Genomic DNA, 23,431 nt, shown 5'->3' with positions numbered 1-23,431 from the left:
CTCAGGGAAAATTGCAATGGAAATGCCCTTTTAAATGGAAATAGCACTGCCTTATAGCACAATGAAGCAAATGTAAGCATATATGTTTTTTTTACAGAAAAACTTTATAGACAATGAATTGATAACAGAGGTTTGGTTTTATGAAGGTTTCCTTGTGCCAAGTGGATCAGGGCTAAACTATTTAAACTACACAAGAGCAAAGAATGTCTAAGGATAGTTACACATAGTGACATGTTTCCTGGCTACTAGTGCCCGACAAGAGTGACACAAGTGTTTGTCAGGCTATTTACACTGAAGGATATATGGGGGCTGTTTTTGGCTACTAAAGAAGTATGCTAGAAATGCTGTACATTGTGTTTTGGGCTTCTGTACCAGCCCAAGGCAATCACAGCCAGTGACGGGCCAAGTCGGCTGGGCGCCCTAGGCAACGCAGCCGACTATGTTGCTCCTTCCACATCCGTGCTCACAATGATCAATTGCGCATGCGCGGACCAGCGCACGACCTTGAGATGCGTATGTGATTGTGTTCGCACGCATGGAGGAGCGCTAGCTGCTGGAATTGCTGCCGCAGGTGGGGGCACACGGGTCTGAACTAGGGGAAATCCGGCAGAAGAGGTACCGTGCCTGGCGCCCCTCCAGCTTTGCACCATAGGCATGTGCCTCTTCTGCTTACCCCTAGTTCCGGCCCTGACCACAGCCCTTAAGCAGTAAAGATCTGTGTCTCCAAAGAGACCCCTGTAGCTCCCCATCTTCTTTTTTGCTGATTCACTGCACATGCTCTGTGCTGCTGTCACTTACTGAGCTTAGGGACCAACCCACAATATACAGTACACTTAGAATATAAGTGTCACAATATAAGGCTGATTAGTAAATAATACAGATAATTATTACATGGCAGCACAGAAACCAACACAGTTAGCAGTTAGAATTACAATGATTACAAATTTGGCATTAATTGAACCAGATTGCTATCTATTGCCATTTGGGGTTACAATAGGATTTTTTCCTTATGTGAAGTTGAATTAGTTACTGGTCTGCTGGGGGGGGGTCCTTGCCTTTTTGTCATTGTCATGTACAGGTTTTTCTAAGGCTGACCTTGACAGATTTATATAGTGAATAAAGTACCCCCTCTTGTAAAATATAAGGATATTATAAGTTACCGAGGAGTTTCATGACCATATAAAAACACGAGGCCGAAGGCTGAGTGTTTTTATACAGGTCATGGAACTCAGAGGTAACTTCTAATATCCTCATGTTTTGCAACTGGGGGTACTTTATTTATTATAATTCACAAATTTCAGTGAGTCATGTGACAGAAATGACATCAGAACTCACCGTTTATAACTGATGACATCAGAACTCACCGTTTATAAGGATATAATTTACAAGATATTCATGGCTTTTGTGTATTATATATTTATATACAACCTTACTAAGTAAGAAACTATGTAACTATAAAAATTCAAACGTTGTTCGTTAAACATTTATGACATTTTTATTGTGCACAGCTAAACACTGCCATGCAAATTATCTCATTTCATTTTTATTGACTGCTGAAAAAAGCATTCATGGGGCAATGAAATAAACATTGTTGTACTTGGATCACATGAAGAAGTAAGTTTGTCTACTTGTGTACTACAATCAATGGCTAAAATGGCTTATGTGGGACCAGTGTTCTTTCTACTAAAACATTATTGTAAGTGAAATAAATCGTGAATATGCACAGATTTGTTTATTTTCAACTAAACACAATTTATGAATTAACTTTTCTCAGGAGTAATTACAAAACATTTGTAACCCCCAGGATGTAGTTTTTCCTAGCAAAACCCAATATGACGGGTGTAATTTGCCTCTAATATTTTGTTGTATTTACTTATACTGTGTTATTTACAGTGTTTGACTTTTGCAATGCATGTAGTACTTCTGCTGTACTGTGAGTATTTCAAGTAAGTGTGAGTCCCTCATGATAAAGGAAGAGGCACATGGCCTGATGGTTGCCTATACAGTACACAGGGATTGAGCTCTGTGTGATAAAAACTGCCTGGATATGGTCTACAGGAAATCTAATGAATGGAACATGAGTGGGATAGAAAGGGAAGCTCTAGTGCCAAAGAAATGGACCTTGTCACCGGAATGCCATTAATTAAGAGTGAATTCTTGGATCTCCTGTGAAGACCAAGAAATTTAAGCTGCATGCTCGATGAATGAACTTTTGAGTTCTGTATTTCTTATATGAAAGGTAACCAAAATCAGGCATTTTAACAGGAAATGCAAATGAAAACCACATAGTGCAGTTTTGTAGTGTTCAGATTAATGCTCCATCTTTAACCCTTTGACTGCCAGACATCCGCACTTCTCTAGCACTGCGTTAATCCATTAAGATGTTACCATATGTTGCAGAGTCTAGTATGTTACTGGCACTATGTAATCTGGCCTCGATTTATGTGACAGCAACAAAGGCCCGGGCCTAGTGAAGCCCAATTTTAGGGGTGGCATGCAGCCTGGCTACTCCCTCATTACTGCAAATACTGAGGACTGCACACAGGATATTTTGATTCTCCCACACACAAAGTCCCAGTGCCAATGGAGTGGAGAGTGTGTGTGTGCATGTGCGCTAAGGGGATGTGGGGGATCGGGCAGACATGGCCTAGGGGTGCCAGAAATACAAATTCAGCCCTGTACTGTATGTAATGTTTTCCCACCACTGTAGCTGCTGTCAGTTAAAGGGTTATGGAAGGGTTATGGGAAGTATTTATCTATTATAAGGCTAGCCCTTTTTTAATTTCCATGAAGCTATAGGAGGAAAGCTCTAACTTGGATATCTTGACATCAAGCTGCAACCCCAACATGTCTTAAAATTAGGGATGCGCCGAATCTAGGATTCGGTTCAGAATTTGGCCAGGATTCGGTCTTTTTCAGCAGTAATTGAAATCTGCCAAATCCTTCTGCCTAGCCGAAGCGTTTATGAATCCTAATTTGCATATGCAAATTATGGGCAGGAAGGAAATTGCATGACTTTTTGTCACAAAACAAGGAAGTAAAAAATGTTTCCACTTCCTATCCCTAATTTGCATATGCACATTAGGATTCGGTTCAGTATTTGGCCAAATCTTTAGTAAAGGATTCAGGGGTTCGGCTGAATCCACAATAGTGGAATCGGTGCATCCATAGTTAAAATGTAAGTGTCCTTTAGACAAGAAATAATATTATTTGTACTAATATGCACCTTTTATTAATTTTGTTGGCAAGGAGCTGTTAAAAACCTGGCTGAGTCTGTGAATACATTACATTTTTAAATAGAGAGACTGTCTGTGTAAGGTTCCTACAAAGACACAAAGTATACTGGGCCTCATACCAGTAAATCAAAGGAGGCAATATATACAGTATCTTACTTATAGTATGTGTACAGTATATCTTGAGGGTCAGAGGATGTTTAATTATGCAAGGGATGCACTACTATCCACAATCTTTCATGAAGCATACCGCCAAGTCCAAAGCCCTAATTTGTATATGCCGATTATAATAAGGAAGGGTTAAAAAGAACGGGGGAAAAAATTAGATAACTCCCCTCCATAATTGACTAACCAGTCACAACCAAGCGAGGAGGGAGAGGCTTCAAGTGCCCTATTTAGTTCAAAAAATAACCAAAAATATAGATTTTTCCTGATTAACATAGTAGGCAAAGTAATAGTAAGCATGTTCAACACAAACCTTATACATTGATCGAGTATACTGCTCCTTTAACTAGACAAAGTCGATATGCATTTATGAAGACCAGCACATTTCTGTTTGTGTTAGTTCAGCTTTGGGTAGGACAAGTACAACGAGAGTGAAAAGCGTAGTGTTCTTTAATATCTGTTGTTTTTTAATTCACTGTGGGATGTTGTACTGTTTTGCATATTCTTAATGCCAGATCCTCCACAATTATAATTATAGTCAGTAAAAAATTCCCGGCAGTGACTTATACAGGTTAAAATTAGTTGAAATGAAAGCAATACTATCACTTGATACTTATTCCTTCTCTTTACTAAGTTGACAGTCGATCCGTGTTGATAGTGTCTAGTGGTTGCTGATTGCTGAGAGAGGGCCGATGATACATGTTAGATGACCTGTAAATAAACTGCTATTAATTGGTCTGTTACTTTATCCCCCAGACAGAGCTAACAGAGGATTAGGTACCATTGATTTCCGTATCTAATTACATTTTTGAATAGTTGCATGGGAATGGAGAAGTGTGAAAAAGGGAACAGTTTAGCAAAGGAACGCTATATGCAATTTATTAATTATTTGGCTTTAAAGGAATTTCATAGGAAGAACCGTTCTCCTCTTTCCTCTGTCTTATAATTCTGCTGAGGAAAAAACACTACTACATTGGTATATACTGCTGCATGTTCCTTGTTTTGATAATTGAAAACTGTGTTTCTCAAAATTTAGATTTTTAACCATGAGGCACTGATATCTGATTGTGTGATACAATAAGGGGGTTATCTCAATCTCCGATTTTATCTCAACATTTTCTGCTACAAACTCCTCCCATTGACTTATATGCACCCTCAACATGTCTGAGATGCTGGATTTTCTGATTTGGACTTTTTCATCCTCGGGGTTTAATAAATTCTGAAAAATTTGTGATTTTTTAAAAGTCAGATTTTATATTAAAAAAACATTTTTGGGGATTTTTGCATTTGGAGTTTAGTATATAACCCCCTAAGAGTGAGTATTACAAACACAACATGGAAATGTATCTTAATGAAAGATTTCAAGCCTCACTTTTCCCTGCAGAGCACCTACACACTTTTGTATTGTGGGAAAAAAGTTTAACATTTTAGTTCCAAAAATAAATTCTCTACAGATCATCTGTTTTCTCTTTTGAGTTACATTAACAGTAGAAACCAATACCTCTTTTCATTCTACCTTTCTACCTCTTAGGTATTTGTTCTCTATTCTACCATGTTATACATTATACATACATTTTAGTATCTTATTTTAGAAGCAATATAGCATAAAGACCATTACATACAGTGTGGGTTATTCATCAATATTCACATTTTTTCTTTCTATATATCTATCATGAATTTAAATAATGGTTTCAAAAACACAAATTTTCGATATTTATTAAGCAAGAAAAAACTTCGACATCTGAAAGCTTTCAAGGTCATGTAGAAGTCAATGGGAGTTGTCCAAGGCAAAATGGAAATATTTATTCAATTCGGTTTTTTTTTTGTGCATTAAATGAATAAAATATGAATTCAAGGTGTTTGTATTTTTTTTGTACAGTTTTATTTTATCATTTTTTGTATTCAGATTTTTTATTAAATAAGTTAACCTGAGTTTATTCAAAGTAGAAAAATACCTCTAAAATTACACAAATACAAATTGTGATAAATAGGCCTCCCTGTCTATTCATGCAACAATTGAGCATTATATGTGCCGAGTTGAGAAAATCAGTTCAAGTTTGGCACAAACTCAATAACTGCTGCTTACTCTGTACTTTCCCATAACAGTAATTTTAATTATTAATTTTGTATAATCGGAAGACAAATATGAAAAAGAAATTGCAAAGAAGCTTTAATCGTCACCATTATCCCTGGGGAAAAATAATGGTGATCCAGAGTGTTTTTCTCACTGGAGGTACCAGACTACATTAGCTAGGGTGCTACTTTGTCCATATAGCTCCAGCCTCAAATTCATGCTGGGGATTTGCTTGCACAAGATACTTCAAGAAGTTAAAGAAGACTTTTGAGAAGTAACTATTGAGAAGCAAAACTACAAGGATTACAACAAAACTCCTTAATGAACCCTGTTAACATCACTCCCAGTTTTCATTTGGAAGTCACACAGCAAACATCCATGGACTTTGCTCCAAAGCAACAATCCAAACATGTTGCATTCCATGACGCTAAGGGTAATGACAAATGTAGCTGTTGCCTGTGGGTGACAAACAGCTTTTGTCATTGCCCCAAGGCTTATGGCATAAAATCCTAAAAAAATATTTTCTATTTAATCTCAGGAAGTCTATAAGGATAGCTTGAATTGGTAGGGAATTAAGTCTCTCCAACTTAGATGTTCACATTTTGAAGATATGACTGAAGAGATGTACGGCTGCCCTCAGCTTCTTTTCTTCAAAATTTTCTGCTGCCATTGCTAGCCCAAGCAAAGATCAACAGTCTATTGCAAGCTTCCTTACAAATGACTGAGATTCTCAATACATACTCCACTTATCTGATATGCATATTGGATCCTTTAATCAAACTTTGATTTGCAGGAATTGCAGGAATAAATAATGATTTGAAGCTGAAGAGTAAGTTCCATCTCCGTTTTTACTCTGTACAGTTAAGAGCAAGTCCTCAGAGCACTTAGAGAAAACACAACATGGGGGATTAAGTTTGCATGTGAAATAGGCTGAGTCGGCAGGAGAGGAAGTAGGGCTGGTGAACTGCAGTTCAAAATAACAACTATAATATATCTGCAAAACATTTGTTGCCTTAAATACAATATGTTCTTTTGAATTCTCTAAACTTTCAGTAGGAATTCAAAAATGAGGAACTGTATAAGGGTAAAAATGACAAACAAAACATTTCTAACTAAAGCTATTCATTTGATGAAAGCAAAAAGCCCATATATTCCAGGACCATAGTGGGGTTTCATTTGGAACCCTAAAAATCCTAAAACATACAGTAGATGCAACGGCTGTGGTAGACCACATTGTGGGGATAAGTGATTACTTTTATTATGTTCAATAATGATGTATGTAAAATAATTGGATTTGGAAGCATTTTGTTTATCGAGATCAGTACAACTTCTCTATGTTTATTGCTTATATGCTTACTATTTTATATGAGTTTAAAGAAATATGATAAAATGATGATGTCATGAAAGAAAATCTGCTTGGATTTTTGCACAAGATCCCTTTGGGTGCCCTGGGGTAGCTTCAGGTCCGGAACCTAATGCATGGAACATGCAGGTTTCTAACTTTACATACAGGTTGCACAGTGCACTACATCAATACAGTCTATATGACTTACAGTGACACACATTTCATTTTCTGCCAGGATAGGATGCATGAACAGGCTTATTTTACTTTCTGTCTTTTTTAAGGGAAAAAAGTAGATTTAGTGGGAAAGGCATGAGGCAGCATACTGACCCCAAAATAAGGAATGTCCTTTCTTGACAGATAGAATTGGCATGTGTGCAGGTAAGTGACTAATAAGGAGCCCATTCATAACTGTTTCTAATTTATTCTGGGAAAACTAAAGAAATTATCTAATAGCTAGCATGGCTGAGATACTGATACACTGAACTTATGTTCCTTCACAAACAGTATTTGGGTTGATATTAACCTACTGTAAATGCAATTGATAGAAAAATGCAGGCTGAGACACAGGTCTATTTATTAAGATTTCACGGCTGAAAAGCTAACTGAATACATCCCCAGAACTGCTAAAAGAGTCAAAACATCCAGACCTATTAAAGGCACAGCTGCCCTTTCTGTAATCGTTGCAAGGAATGCGTTGAGTAAGAAGACTCTATGTATAATATGTAAAGTTACTGCACTTTGTGTCAAAACAATAATAAATCTCCTTGAGAAAGGCATACATGAATGTACTAAAAATTTCCAAGGATCTAAAGTGGATCTACCCTTCTTATAATAATAATAATATGGCACCTTACATGCTGAACTGAGATGGAGGCCTTCACCTATAGAAAGCCAAAAGGGCAGCTGAGACACAGGTCTATTTAATGTGCTGTGCACAGATTATTTTTATCTCTACAAAGGTTGTTACTTACAGTTACTTTGAAGCTGACCTGGCTTATTGGGAGCCTTTTGGCCACACATGTAGATGACCTAATTCCACAGTTAAAGATTTATTTGTTTGGCCAACTGAGTGTTGTGCTAAGCCTGGGGACATAATGATTGGCAAGGATAAACAAAGGTCCCATCTGGGCTCCTCAACCAATCGTATTGGCCAGCAATGGACTGCTCACAACACAAACTTCTGTCTGAATTTTCTGAATAAACAATTTGGTTTTCATACCTAGCAACCATTCGCATAGCCTGTTGTCATGGGTTCAATTCCAGCAACACACTGATATTGTAAATTTTCCCCTGCCTACATGGGTTTCCTCTGGGTTCTCTGGTTTCCTTCAGAGAGCACTGAGTAGTATCAAAGGGGTTGTTCACCTTTAAATCAACCTTTAGTATGATGTAGAGAGACAGTTTGCAATTGTTTTCATTTTTTATTATTTGTGGTCTATGAGTTATTTTGTTTTCTCTCCCATTTGCAATTTCAGGCATCTGGTTGCTAGGGTCCAAATTACCCTAGCAACCATGTACCAATCTGAATACGAGACTGGAGTATGAATATGAGAGGACCTGAACAGAGAGAAAAGTTATAAAAAGCAGTAATAACAATAAATGTGTAGCCTTACAGAGCATTTGTTTTTAGATGGGGTCAGTGACCCACTTTTGAAAGCTGGAAAGAATCAGACGAAGAAAACAAATAATGAAACAACTATAATAAATAAATAAGAAGACCAATTGAAAAGTTGCTTACAATTAGCCATTCTATAACATAATAAAAGTTATTTAAAGGTAAACCAACCCTTTAAGATGTATGGTCAAACTGGCAAGTCAGAGCACCAATAAATTTCTGAGTGGGCCCCAGTCTAGGTCACGTTCCCACATCAGCCCTTTTTTATTTCCAGCATAGGCATATATAACACCTATACCAATTGGCACTGTCTGCATCTTACTGTTGTGTGATTGGGCCCTGGATGACATGTTCTCTGGAGGGCTCTAGTAGGTCCAGTCGGACCCTGTTAAAGGACCAATAACATCAAAAAATATTTTTAAAATATTAGTTAGTATACCACGAAAAAAAAAACACCAAGACAAATTAAACTTTAAAATCGCACAGCCTTTATTAAGAAATAACTTATAGAAACTCTGCTTGCTCTCGATTTCTCCTCCCTGGCTATCTCCTATAAGTAAGGCAGGGAGGAGAGATCGAGCGCCGCACGATGGATCATCCGATCGCCATTTCTGAAGGGGAGTTTCGGTAAGTTATTGCTGTGCGATTTAAACGTTTAATTTGTCTTGGTGGGTTTTTTTTTCATGGTATACTAAAGAATTTGTTTTAAAAAATTAAGTTTTTTTGATGTTACTGGTCCTTTAAGGTAGTCATATGTAAATAATCCAGAAAATTGGAAACCTTTTATCCAGAATGCTCCTAATTACAGAAAGGCCATCTCACATCCTGTATATTACATTATAATTAAATAATTTACATTTTTAAAATAGATTTTTTTTCTCTATAATACTAAAACAGTACATTTTACTTGATCCTAGATAAATTATAAGTAATCTTTATTATATTGAAGACAATCCTATTGGGTTATATAATGTTTAAATAATTTTTTAGTAGACAAAGTGTGGAAAACCTGGTCCTGAGCATTCTGCATAACAGGTCCCATACTCTTAATAATAACAATAATAATACAGGCAGTTCGCATTAGTTCCTTTTTTCCTGCGGTGAAAGATCTTATCCTATTTCTTATGATTTGGAAAGACCGCAATAGGATCAGGTTAATGAGAAATGCTTTCAAAATGTTAAACTACTTCAGACTACTCACGTGGAAATTGAATCTTGTGCAATTTCTATGTAGTTGTTAGTGATGGGTGAATCTGTGGTGAAAAATTTGCAAAATGCATTGAAGTCAATGGGCGTCAAAATAATTTTGACGTGCGCCAATTACAACGCAAGTGACAATTTTTATACTTGTGACTACTTTGTCCAAATGCAAATAATTTTGAGGCCTGACAATTTTATGTGCACGACCATTCTGACGCATGACAATTTCTTTTTGTCGCAGCAGATTTTTCTCCGCAGTTTGGATTGCAGCGTGCACACATCACATGATTCATTGAAACTACCATCCTGTGCACTGTGGTATAATGATAAAACTCGTTCTACCAACTGAGCCCATTCACATCTGAATTGCACTTAGGGTTGCCACCTGGCCAGTATTTTACCAGCCAGACCAGTAAAAATGATACTTGACCCCAATGTTATTAATAGGGAAAACAACCAAATATACAGGAAGCCCGGTATTTTTTTTTCAAAAAAGGTGGCAACCCTAATTGCATTGCAGGCACAGATATGCAGGGAGCCATGCTGCAGATACCTTGTATAATTCATGGCACTCTACTTGCACAGTTGTTATCTATTAGACAATAACAGAGATACAATGTATCAGTATATTTCCTATATTACTAGCTCCAATCTAGTTTAGCAGAAGCAGTGTAGGTGGTTCTTCACAGTCAGGACAGTGAGGTTGTGGAATGCACTGCCAGATGATGTTGTGATGGCTGATTCTGTTAATGCCTTTAAGAGGGCTTGGATGATTTCTCAGACCTTATCCAAGGTTACAGTGATACTAAAATCTACAATTAATATAGATATTGGTATACAGGTGTGGACTGGGTTTCAAAACAGGCCCTGGCATTTTAAGTGCATAGAGGCCCAAACAGCCTCCCACCAGCCCACTAAATAATGACTCTGGCATTCCCTCTGGCATTTGCCAGAACCCACAGATTGCCAGTCCTGGCCTGTTGGTATACATAGTTTCAGTGCAGTGGTGTTTCAGGCATTAATGCCTCCTGAAGCGGCATTCGCAATGCTGCCCCCCTGCCCCTCGCACTTACATTAAAATGGATGGAGGAGTTCGGGGGGTGGGGGGCAGGCCAGGACTGGCAATCTGTGGGTTCTGGCAAATGCCAGAGGGGCTGCTATAAGGTGCCATAGAAAGTCAGTATTTAGTGGGCTGGTGGGGGCTGTTTGGGCCTCTGTGTGGGCTGAATGGGCCTCTGTGTACCTGAAATGCCAGGGCCTATTTTAATTCTCAGTCCGGACCTGGTGGGGTGGGGGCGCATTGCTAGCGCAGAGAGAGAATTTGTACTCTCTGTGATAGAAAAGCCAAATTTCCAGTCTAGGTCTTAAAGTTACCAGGGGCAGCTTTTTGCCACTGTGGTAACTTCTTGGGAACAGCCACCTGATGCAAGGTGCTCACGGCAGAAATGTACCTGTTTCAGTGGGTGTGTGTAGGTATTTGTGCTGGGATTCATTTGGAGGACTTGAACTGAATCCAGGATTTGTGGAGAGGCCACAAAGGCCTGGGTCTAAGGTGGCAGAATATTAGGGGTGGCATGCCGCCCAGCCGCCTCCCAAGGAGCACAGCTTCCCAGCGCTCCGGTGCAGACGCGTATGAGGTGTGGCCTCTGGGCGCCCGCCAGGCCCGGACTGGCAATCTGTGGATTCTGGCAAATGTCAGCTGGGCTGCTATAAGGTGCTATAGAAAGTCAGTATTTAGAGGGCTGGTGGGGGCTGTTTGGGCCTCTATGTGGACTGATTGGGCCTCTGTGTACCTGAAATGCCAGGACCTATTTTAATTCTCAGTCCGGACCTGGCGCCCGCTGGTTGAATTTGATGGACTTTAGTCTTTTTTCAAGCAGATTTAGCTATGTTACTAACTACTGTATGTTACTATGTTACCTATGAACAGCAAAAGTAAAGCATTTTGCTTCCGGCTCCACATCACAGACTAAATTTATTTCAATATATTTTTATTGAATATAGCAAAAGAGTTGTACATAACATTATTACCACAGAAGCATCTCTAATACACATTGGTAAACAGAGCATATCAAAGGTGACACAGAAAATCACAGTTGGTATTGAGATATTAACAGTAGAACAACTACAATTAAATGTACCATAAAATACACAATAGTGAATATCCGTTAAAACAATAAGAAAATAAAATCAAATAAAAGAAATTATGGAAAAAGGAAATGAAACCATTTCTAAACTAACATCAAAATAAAACTCTTGTTACTATAGAGAAAAAAGGATGCTAGGAACACCAGGCCCAAATCTATACTCAATCCAGGGACTCCAGATCACTAAAATTTCTGATGTGTGTCTAGTAGAATGCTAGTCATCTTCTCCTGTGACATAATCCAATCGACTCTAACTTTTACAGGGTCAAATGGGATGCACCTCTGTTTCCAGGCATGAGCTAGGGTCTTTTTGGCCGCAGACATAATAAAGGTAAATAAAAGGTAAACAGTCAGAATTGGGCATGGTTCAAACCCTCAGGCTTAACCCCTAATAACGCTAATGCAGGATCCCTAGGTAGGGAAATGTCAAAGATAGAATAAACCATATTAAACACTCTGATCCATATCTACGTGCCATAGGGCAAGACCACCAAGTATGATACATCGAGCCTATTCCACCGCAACCTCTGAAGCAACCAGGGTCAGCTGAAGGAGAAAATTTTGCTATACGGGCTGGGACGAGATACCAGCGAAAAAGCACTTTATAATTGGACTCCTGCAAAGACACATTATTGGATGATTTCCTAGCCGTAGTCCATGCTCGGTCCCAATCTTTAGGATCTAGGTCCCGTGAAAGATCCTTATGCCAAGCCAACATATACGGTAACATCAAAGGCTGTGGGGAATCAAAAAAGAAGTCATAAATATACGAAACCGCCTTCCGTAATCTAGGGGAGCGAATGCACCAGGTTTCGAAGGCTGTTGATGGAACATCCTTAGGCTCAACTCTAGACCATTGGGAATGTACAAAGGGAAGGATTTGTTGTAACCTAAACCTTTCACCCAAGGGCAGGGTCGGACTGGGGGGCCTGGGGCCCACCGGGACTGCTGTCCAGGGGGCCCCCCTCCGGCCCCCTGCACCCCTACTAAAATGCGTCCGCCCAGCAAACACCGCCGCTTGGCGCGAATGCGCAAGAGCGCCGTTCGGCGCGCATGCGCAACAGCGCCGTTCGGCGAGCATGCGCAAGAGCGCCGTTCGGCGCGCATGCGCAAGAGCGCCGTTCTGCGTGCATGCGCTGGCGGCGCTGCGCATCGTCGGAAATTTTTTTTTTTAGCTAGAAATATCTAGAGAAGGGTTCTGGCCCGGCGGGGGCCCACGAGGGTCGGGGCCCACCGGGTTTTTTCCCGGTTTCCCGCCGGGCCAGTCCGACACTGCCCAAGGGGATAGAATATTTATCAATCAATTGGTGCAGGGAAAGAGGACCAGAGGGCGAACACAACTGACCCACCGTATATATATTGCGTTCGGTCCACCACACAAATTGAGCAGTCTGAAGTCCCGGGTTAAATTGTGGATTCCTAAAGATGGGAGTTACACGCCTGAAGGGAGACCATAAATGTAGTTTCTTCTGGTGAGTATCCCAAAGTTTCAGAGTGTGTCGAAAGCACCTACTAAGTATCTTGGGTCTTTTCACCGGGGAACACCAAATTAAAGCAGTGGGTGAATATGGTTGTGTAAAGGAGGCCTCTATAGAGACCCAGTGTGGACTATCGTCAGTAGAATGTAGAGTTAAAATCTGTGCCAATTGGGCAGCTCTATAGTAAAAGGAGAGTTTAGGTCACAGACTAAATTTACCTCAAATCGATTTAATCCACCTTAATTCTTTTATAAAGCAATTCAACACTGCCCTGCCCAATACAGGTGGGAATAACTTAACTCATCTCAAAACACATAATAAACTTGGAACAATAAGATGTTTCACAGAGAAAAGTTATGGATTCAATAAAGAGAAAGATACAGGGACAGTATTAACCACTGCCTCCGCAAAAAAAACTTCTGGAGTTGCAGTTCACCAACGCTGTGACCTTTCCAATACACAAGGGAAGGGGGAAAACAATAATAAGAGCGTGAGTTTGTTGGGGGTGGGGGGAGACCTCCCATGGACTGAGCGACTGAGTAGATAGTGCGACAGTGATTGGCAGCAGCACAGAGATAGAAGCGACAAGCAGCCGCAGCGGGAGGAAAGGCCGGCTCTATGTGGGTGGATCTAGCGGCAGGAGAGCTGGGTGGCTGCCCCCTCTAGTGGGAGGAGAGCTCTGACAAGGAGTTTACATGGGACACCAAAGTCAGTGGAAGTTGCTCTGTTCCCAGCTGTTGCAGAGCAGAGTGCGATATTGACATGCAGAGCTGTACCCGCCTTTCTCTGCCTCTTCAAATAGAAGCACCCAGCGCATCGCCGACCCATCAGCGCCCCGCAACCCCCCGGGTCCCTCCTGCACTCAGCACCTTGTGACCCTCGGATCCGCTTTATTGTAGGGGGAATGGGGGAAGCGCTGCGGGATCATCACTTGTGAGAAAGCAGTCGCACGGTCAGTCGCACAGTCAGTCGCACAGACGCGCCAGTGGTGCCGGCAGCCCAACAACTCCTTTGCACTTGCTCAATGTGGAAGCGCTGAAGCCGAGTCACTTTATGGGCAGCACGATGTGGGGGGCTAGGGAAGTGTTCCTGTGCTTGGCGCTGGCCACATTGCTGCTGTGGCAGGAGGTCCTGACTAGAAGAATCCCGGTGGACACGGGGCAGTGTGGGCTGCCCAAATCGGTGAGTGCATTGCTTCCCTGTGAGGCCACTTGCTGATGTGCACTATTGATATATATAGAAACACAGGCTGCCTCGGCTCTTCTCTAGATATATAGATACATATATAATACACAAAAGCCATGAATATCTTGTACATGATATCCTTATAAATGGTGAGTTCTGATGTCATCAGTTATAAACAATGAGTTCTGATGTCATTTCTAATCGTATTGTGGGGAGGACCAGCGCTCATTAGCACGAGAATGAGCGCTGGTCCTCCCCACAATACGATTTGAATTTCACTGCGAGTCTGAGGGAGAACAGACAATTTTGTGGACCACCAGAGAAAACGGGCCACCGGGACCTTCAATATCCTTTTCTGATGTAATTTCTGTCACATGACTCACTGGAACTTGTGTATTATAATAAATAAAGTACCGCCAGTTGCAAAGTATGAGGATATTAGAAGTTACCTTCAGCCTCGTGTTTTATATGGTCATGAAACTCCTCTGTAACTTATAATATCCTTATATTTTACAAAAGGGGGCACTTTATTCACTATATATACTGGAGGCTGTGTCCCATATCTATAGCAAGTTCATTGCTGGAATTAACCCCCCTGCTCCATGTTATCACTGGGCAAATCAGTGTCTCCTGGTGTTTGTGATAATGTTAATCCATCTGGTTTTGGGTGAGGGCGGCATCTTTTGATTGAAATCCTATTTATACAGAAAGATCCCAGTTGAAAGGGTTACGGTTCAGTATCTGTGCACCCCACTGTTCCTGCTAATAATGGTACCTAATGACTGGATGGGCTTCTGTTTGCTGACTGACTAAAGTTAGGTTGCACTTTATCAGCCCACCTACTCAGCTTGTAAATAATTAGTCACTTGCTTGTTCTCATTAATACTATACATTGGTGATATATGACATGAGAAGGTGGTCTATAATGCTTTATTGAGATTAAACATCTTTCACACCAGTCCCTGCCCTACAAAGTCCCTATCACATGATTGTAACTTATGAACAGTTTACTGTGCAAATAACTAGCAGAGAGGTAGACATTCTATCCATAAATGGTCCCCCTACCTTAATAAGATTTTTTCCAGATGTAACAACAACTCTGTATGTGCCTCAGATGACTTAAAATGTGTTTTTTTCCTTATAGCAAGAAGAGCTGAATTCTTTTCTGTGGACAATAAGGAGGCATCCACCTGCCTATCTCTTTGGAACCATACATGTGCCATATACAAGAGTATGGGACTTCATACCCCAAAACTCCAAAAAGGCTTTTCATGACAGCAACAGTGTATATTTCGAGCTGGACCTCACTGACCCATACACTATTTCAGCTCTGGCACACTGTCAGATGCTTCCACAGGGGGAAAACCTGCAGGATGTGCTACCCAGGGATCTGTACAGGAGACTAAAGAGGCACTTGGAGTATGTCAAGCACATGATGCCTCACTGGATGACCCCAGACCAGAGGGGAAAGGGTCTCTATGCCGATTACCTCTTTAATGCCATTGCTGGCAACTGGGAGAGAAAGAGACCTGTGTGGGTGATGCTGATGGTAAATTCATTAACAGAAGCTGATATCAGGTCAAGAGGGGTCCCTGTCTTGGATCTGTATTTAGCACAGGAAGCTGATCGGATGAAGAAGAAAACTGGAGCTGTTGAGAGGGTAGAAGAACAGTGCCATCCTCTTAACAGGTTAAACCTTTCCCAGGTAAGCCCATTTATAACTAGTTCATTGGTAGGTTTTTAACGAATACATCCTCACCAACTAGTGTACCCTATACGACTCCTGTACATACACATTCACCCTTTTTGGCACATGCTTGCACTCACACACATGTAGTGACACACATGCTTGCATGTAGGCTCATAAACACGCTCGCCCACTATACATTTGATAGTAAACTTTTGGCAATATGTTGTTACCAGTAGTGCTCCAGATGTTTTTGAACTACAGCTACCAGCATCCCAGGTAAAATGACTTGTAGCTCAATAGACATCACCAATGCTGCCAGAGCAACATCCAGTTATGGTTAGATTATGTATAAAAGAATAGATTTATCATTCCAAATACACTGCTAGTCTGTTGTATGGATCAAAGCAATAGCCAAAGATATACCATGCTTCTTAGATACGGGAAATTTCCAGGCTAAGCAATTCACTGTGGGAATGCTAAATACATTGTGCTAGTAATTCCAAAGATTGTCTTTGGTATGCTGGGTATGCTCATATTCTGTTCATTTCACGCTGTAAAAATTTTATAGCCTTTTTCATTCTGGATTTAAAGTTTAAGACTATACCTTTGCTAGGAAGGTAAACAGTTTGGCTAAAAAGCTGAATCCATGATAAAAAAGATAAAAAGTTTTGTTACATGTTGATTATGTTCTTTGTGTTTTTCTTGCAGTAACAGTAATATATATTTATATATACAGTTTATATATATACAGGTATGGGATCCGTTTTCCGGAAACCCGTTATCAGGAAACCCGTTATCCAGAAAGTTCCGAATTACGGGATGGCTGTCTCCCATAGGCTCCATTATAATGAAATCATTTTAAATTTAAAAAGTGATTTCCTTTTTCTCTCTAATAATAAAACAGTATCTTGTACTTGATCCCAACTAAGATATAATTAATCCTTATTGAAGCCAAAACCAGCCTATTGGGTTTATTTAATGTTTAAATGATTTTTAGTAGATTTAAGACACAGAGATCTAAATTACGGAAAGATCCCTTTTCCGACAAACCCCAGGTCCCGAGAATTCTGGATAATGGGTCCCATACCTATATATATATATATAGAGAGAGAGAGAGAGAGAGAGAGAGAGAGAGAGAGAGAGAGAGAGCGAGCTAAGTTTAAAAACAAAAAGAACGAAATCCTTGCTAAAAGTTTGAGAATTTTTTATTGCTTTGTAATTGGTTACTAAAGCTTCGCAGTTAACTCTTTCAGCACAATCTTTTTTTAAAGAGACAAGCAGGGTAATATATTCTGCAAAATTTGCACCAGGTCAAGTAACACATAACCCATAGCAACCAATCACATTGAACAGTAACATACTTTATCCAGACTGTATTGATATTGATATGTATGCTGTCTTAATGGGTGCTCATATATTTCTTCTGAAAAAAGCTGTCGAAAAGTAGCTGCATATAGTGATACATAAACAGTTGTTTTTTTTAATCAGCATTTATATTATGTGGCCACCTACTCAAGATATAAAAACATAGCAAGTACAAAAATAAATGTTTTGTTTTGCTTGCTGGTGACAGTGGTTGGGACGATTCTTAAAAAAAAAGTTTCTACATCAAGGTAATTATTTACTTAGGTTCCTTGTTTGCACAGAACTTTTTGTATAGATATATTGGTAGTTGCCATTCTGATACAAGCACCATAGGCAGAACAGCACCTTACAGTGGCCAAAACATAAATGGTGCTGATGTACTGTAGTAGCATTTTCAGTCTGACACAAAACATATGCATTAATGGGAATATTCAGAGACCAGGTGTCCTGTGCAAACAGTAAGCTGTGACTTTATGCATTACTGCCTAGTTCAATGAAATAATTGGTCAAGAATCACTATCACGATTATTATCCTCTTGAGCAGACCACAGATAATGAGAGTTAAATAATTTCATGTACATTTCAGCGTATGATTTTGTCAAGAATGGAGCGAGTCATCAGAAAAAGAGAGATAGTTCTATGCAGAATGCTTAAAAAGAATCAGGAAATATGGCAGCTTCTACTCGTGTCTACAAATGTAAAAAAATAAATTTAATTTGCTCTAAAGTACACTGTAATTATCAAGGGGATATTCTATATTGGTACATTCATATCTCGTTATCATTGTCATTTGAACGGACAGGTTACTGTATTGACTGTATTGATTCTCCTTAAGAACTGCAGATTTTTTTTAATATATATATATATATATATATATATATATATATATATATATATATAGTCCCACAGTACCCGCACTCAAAACTTAACGATTCCAGTGGCGCACGATCAAATGGCTTGTATAGTGAAGAAAGGATCAGCACTCACTGTGGTTGAAGTGAAAAAAGTCGCTTTTATTTTTAAAACAGGTTTACATCTCAATCCGACCTTTCGGACCCACATGGGGCCCTTACTCAATCCTCTCTTCACTATAGATATACATATATATGTATACATATATATGTATATACAGACCACTTTAAAGGAGAAAAACTGTTTGCATAGTTGTATAAATGTGTGTGTGCCATCCTGTGTTGGTTGGTTTCACAGCCAGAAGATTTCTTGAAAATATTTTGAAGTTGAACAGTACTTGCTTGGTTCTCTAGTCATAATGAAATGCAACTTTGTAACCCCTTATCTGGCAAATGTTCATTTCAACAACATTAGAGCCAAAGGCATTTGGCTTTCTGGCCAGCAATGCACAGGAGAGCAATCTAGCAGCAAGAGTTATAGTAGGCTATGTTCTATGAAAGAATGCAAAATACTGTCTGAATTCTGGAAAAAGCATGCCGGTTCTGCTGTAGTTACCTTAGACTGAACTCATAAATTCTGGTTATAGAACAGTCACGTCCAACCCGACCCCTACAGCTTTAGCTGAACTACAACTGACATGTAGGGAAGCAGGCTGAACATAGTGTCACTATCGCCAAAACATTTCTTCAGTAAGTAACAACTTAGAACACCAGAGGTGACCAAAATCCGTTTCATCATGAATCCCTTTGATCACACAGGGAGTATATTAAACTGGAAATAATGCTTACACAAGAATGAGTGCAACTATATTACACAAAATGGGCATTTTAAAGCCCAATGAAATCAGTTTGAGCAAAGAGCTGCATGTACAAAACTCACACAGAAACCAACTTAGTAAAAACTGTATAAAGTATGCAATTTTTGGCCCCCACGTTTTTTTTAACACTTTGCTGAAGATAAAATAACAAGGGAACGTTGGGGTACAGATTCTTTAACGTGTAGAATTTTTCGTTTTGTGGGAATTTACAATTGCTACAACATCTTTTCTTGAACAAAAATATGCCCACAAAAACACTTCTCAGATTTCTCAAATTTCCCATAAGCATCCAAAGAAAAAGCCTTTTTCACATCCTTTCACCTTAACTGAGGATCCGTTAAGAGGAGCAGATTTGCTCATTTGGTGACCAACTAGGTCATCAATTGGGCTTATCCGATTGTTACAGACAGTGATCGGATCACGTAGCTCGTAGCACAATGTGATCCTTGCAAGCTGGGATTTTGTAGCCAACTCAATCTGCCTGCTTTACTCAATTCAGTGTACTGTACAAGAAGAAGAAGGTTTTTAATAAGTGTCCTTCCTACATAAACCTGTATAAGAAGTATCTCATTATTTTATTATTATCTAATTAAAGGAAAAAACAAAATATACCCCCATGCTTGTGTGGGTTTCCTCTAGTACATTGGTTTACTCTCAGTCTCCAGAAACAGGCAGGTATTGACCTCTGTGCATAAATGTGATTCGGACCTTAGATTACAGCTCACTGGGGCAGGCACCAATGTGTATGATGAACAATTTCAGTAAAGTGCTGTGGAATAAGTCAGAGCTATATAAATCTCTCTTTTTATTATTAGATCTTTGAAAGTCTTAAGCTGGCCATAGACGCAAAGATATAGTCATACGAAAAGAAGATTCGTACAATTTTCAGACCATGTGGGGATCATCCTAACATTTTTAGTGATGGTGATCAGTCGTGATCAGACAGGTTAAAAGATTTCTGTCGGCTGCCAATAAGATCTCTGCATGTATTGCCTAGCTGGCAATATCAATGGGTGACTATCACTACTATTTCCTACAATTGCTTTGTCATTTTTACTACGTTATTTAATCTGAATGTTTAGTAGCAGGTCGATCCGTTGGAACGAATGATCGTCCTTCATTCATGGGAACAAAATCTGCACGTCTATGGCCATCTTAAAAGTCAAATGAGGACAGCAGCTTTATCAGTATGATTTTTTTCTGAGCTGCATGTTTCTATTCCATTGTTTCCAATCGAAGCTAAAATCATTATGAATATTTTAAAATAGGAGGATTAAAATACATCTCAGTGTTGTAATGCAATACCAGAATCAATAGTTTGGTAATGACTGAATTAATGACTTCAGAAGAATACGTCATTCATAATGATATGGGAACTGCTATCTGGAGTGCTTAGGACCTTGGGTTTCTAAATACTGTACTTATTTGTAATTTGAAGCACTGGGCCTTTTGAAAAACATTTAAATATATTATATAAAAACTAGAATGTTTTTTCCACAAATCTGTATTGATGCTAACTTAGCTATCAACAACAAGGCACACTAATTTTTAGAGAGAAAAAGAAAATCATATACAGATATGGGACCCGTTATCAAGAATGCTCGGGACCTGGGGTTTTCTGGATAACAGATCTTTCTGTAATTCGATCTTCATACCTTAAGCCTACTAAAAAATCATGTAAACATTAAATAAGCCCAATAGGCTAGCTTTGCATCCATTAAGGATTAATAATATCTTAATAATACTATGGAGGAAATTATAGAAAGATCCATTATCTGGAAAACCCCAGGTCCCAAGCATTCTGGATAACAGGTCCCATACCTGTATAATTAATTTTTATTTGAGGCAAAACATCCTATTTCATTTATTTAGTGTTAAAATTAATTTTACTTAGACTTAGGGGCAGATTTATCAAGGGTCGAATTTACAGTTTATGGGAGTTTATAAAAACTCCCATAAACTCGAAATGCTAAATAAATTGACCAAAAATTTATCAAAATATATTAAAAAATTAGAATTTTTAAAATTCGGGTGAATAGGATCGACCCGCAAACTCGAATTGAATTCAATCAATTTCAATTCACCTTTTTTTTTTTTTTTTTTAAATGTGACTTTCATTTTGACCAAAATGTATCAAAATATATTAAAAAAATAGAATTTTTTAAATTCAGGTGAATAGGATCGACCCGCAATCTCAATCAATCGATCAATCGAATTCAATTCGACTTTTTTTCAAATGACTCCAAATTGATTGTAGGATGTCCCCCATAGGCTAAAAACACCTATTCGGCCGGTTTTAGATGGCGAATAGTCGAAATCGAATTCTTAAAGGGACAGTACATGATAAATTTCGAAATTTTTATTTTTTTTAAATTTTAATCGAATTTGGATTATTCCCTATTTGAATTACACTAAAATAAAAATGAAAGCCCCTTAATGTATTGAGATCCAAAATTCAGAAAGAACCCTTATCTGAAAACCCCAGGTCCTGAGCATTCTGGATAATAGGTGCCATGCCTGTACTTGATCCAAAGCAAGATATAATTAATCCTTATAAATAAATTCTATTGAGTTTATTTAATGTTTAAATATACAGTAGACATAATGTACAACATGGAGATCCAAATTACAGAAATATAATTATATTATATTATTATGCTATACTATTATTATAGTATATTTATATAATATATATCATCGAATAATGATGGATTAATTGATAGTATAATACATGTAAAATATTAGCGGCTGATATACTATTCTTTCCATCTTGGGGATCCTCAAATATTCCGAGCAGTATTTTTTGCAGGTATGTACACTGGTTAGGAGTGATCTTGGAGTTTTTTCCAGGCAGATATGCTCCGTGTTGTTCAGGTTAGAGGGATGACCCTTATGCATCACACCTTTATTTTCAGGGCTTTAACAGGGCCATTGTGAGCATTTATCTTTTTGTCCTTGAGCCACTTTAGCTTTGTGTTTGTCCTGCTGAAAGATAAACTTTCATTCAGGCTTCAGTGCTTTAGCATACTGAAACATGTTGTCTCCATGTATGCCCCACACCGTGTTGCTACAACCAGCATACTCCTCTAAGGCTAAGGCCACACTAGGCGATAGCGCCGCGATTTGACTCGCGGCGACTTTTCGCCGCGACTTTTAAGCCGCAATCGCTGGGGAAACTTTTGCGCTGGCGTCTATGGGGAATCGCGAAAAATCGCCAGCGTAAAAACACACGCGGCGATCTTTTCTCTACTGTCGCTCGAAATTGCCTCGCTAGGCGATTTTGAGCGACAATAGAAAAAAGATCGCCGCGAAAAATCGCCAGCGTAAAAACACACGCGGCGATCTTTTCTCTACTGTCGCTCGAAATTGCCTCGCTAGGCGATTTCGAGCGACAATAGAAAAAAGATCGCCGCGTGTGTTTTTACGCTGGCGATTTTTCGCGATTCCCCATAGACGCCAGCGCAAAAGTTTCCCCAGCGATTGCGGCTTAAAAGTCGCGGCGAAAAGTCGCCGCGAGTCAAATCGCGGCGCTATCGCCTAGTGTGGCCTTAGCCTAAAGATGTTTGTCGGCCATATCAAGAGAGCTTTGCATAATATTGACTTTTATGTGAGGGTGGCCCAAAAGAGATGAATGATCGTCCGTGCCAATCTTCCAACCTGCAACTCACCATTCAGATTAATATAAAGTAGTAAAGAGAACAAATCACACAATGCTCAGGCAATTAAGTGACAGCAATAGTACGAAAGTAGTGACAATCTCCCATTGATATAATCAGATAGGCGATACATGCAGAGATCTTATTGGTAGCCAAAATAAATCTTTTAACCTGTCTGATCGACTGAATGACCGTGGTATGGAAAATGTTTGGCCACTCCACACACGGCAGAAAATCGTACGAAACTTAATTTTGTACGATAGTATCTTTATGTCTATGGCCAGCTTAAGACACAATGCTTTGAGAACTATTCTTGTTGTCTAGCTAGAGGCTTATAAAACAAGAAACCATAGGAAACACTGCAAAACAGTCAAGCTCACAGCACCCGCCCCCCCCCAAAGAAGGCTTTTGTTTAGAAGTAGAATTGCTGCAATTTTCTTCCACTTATTCTCCTAGGACTGTGTGTCTTAACAGAACAAGGGCAAATTATCAACTAAATGAAGGAGGCATTTGCAGCCATGTGTAATAATCCTTGGTATTCTCTCCAAT

At 39.3% G+C, this 23,431-nt stretch overlaps 1 protein-coding gene across 1 annotated transcript in view; it reads left to right on the top strand.

The window, feature by feature from the left end:
* Nucleotides 1-13,756: 13,756 nt before the first annotated feature.
* The window catches only part of trabd2b.L (Trab domain containing 2B L homeolog), a 170,847-nt gene continuing 161,172 nt past the window's right edge, over nucleotides 13,757-23,431 (top strand). The window contains exons 1-2 of the mRNA XM_018258396.2: nucleotides 13,757-14,439; nucleotides 15,587-16,147. Of these exons, the coding sequence (XP_018113885.1) occupies nucleotides 14,311-14,439; nucleotides 15,587-16,147 (690 nt within the window). The 5' untranslated portion in view covers nucleotides 13,757-14,310. The remainder of the gene's footprint in view (nucleotides 14,440-15,586; nucleotides 16,148-23,431) is intronic.

This window comes from Xenopus laevis, chromosome 4L (assembly GCF_017654675.1).
Source record: "Xenopus laevis strain J_2021 chromosome 4L, Xenopus_laevis_v10.1, whole genome shotgun sequence".
NCBI lineage: Eukaryota > Metazoa > Chordata > Amphibia > Anura > Pipidae > Xenopus > Xenopus laevis.
This window is presented reverse-complemented; position numbering and strand designations above follow the sequence as displayed.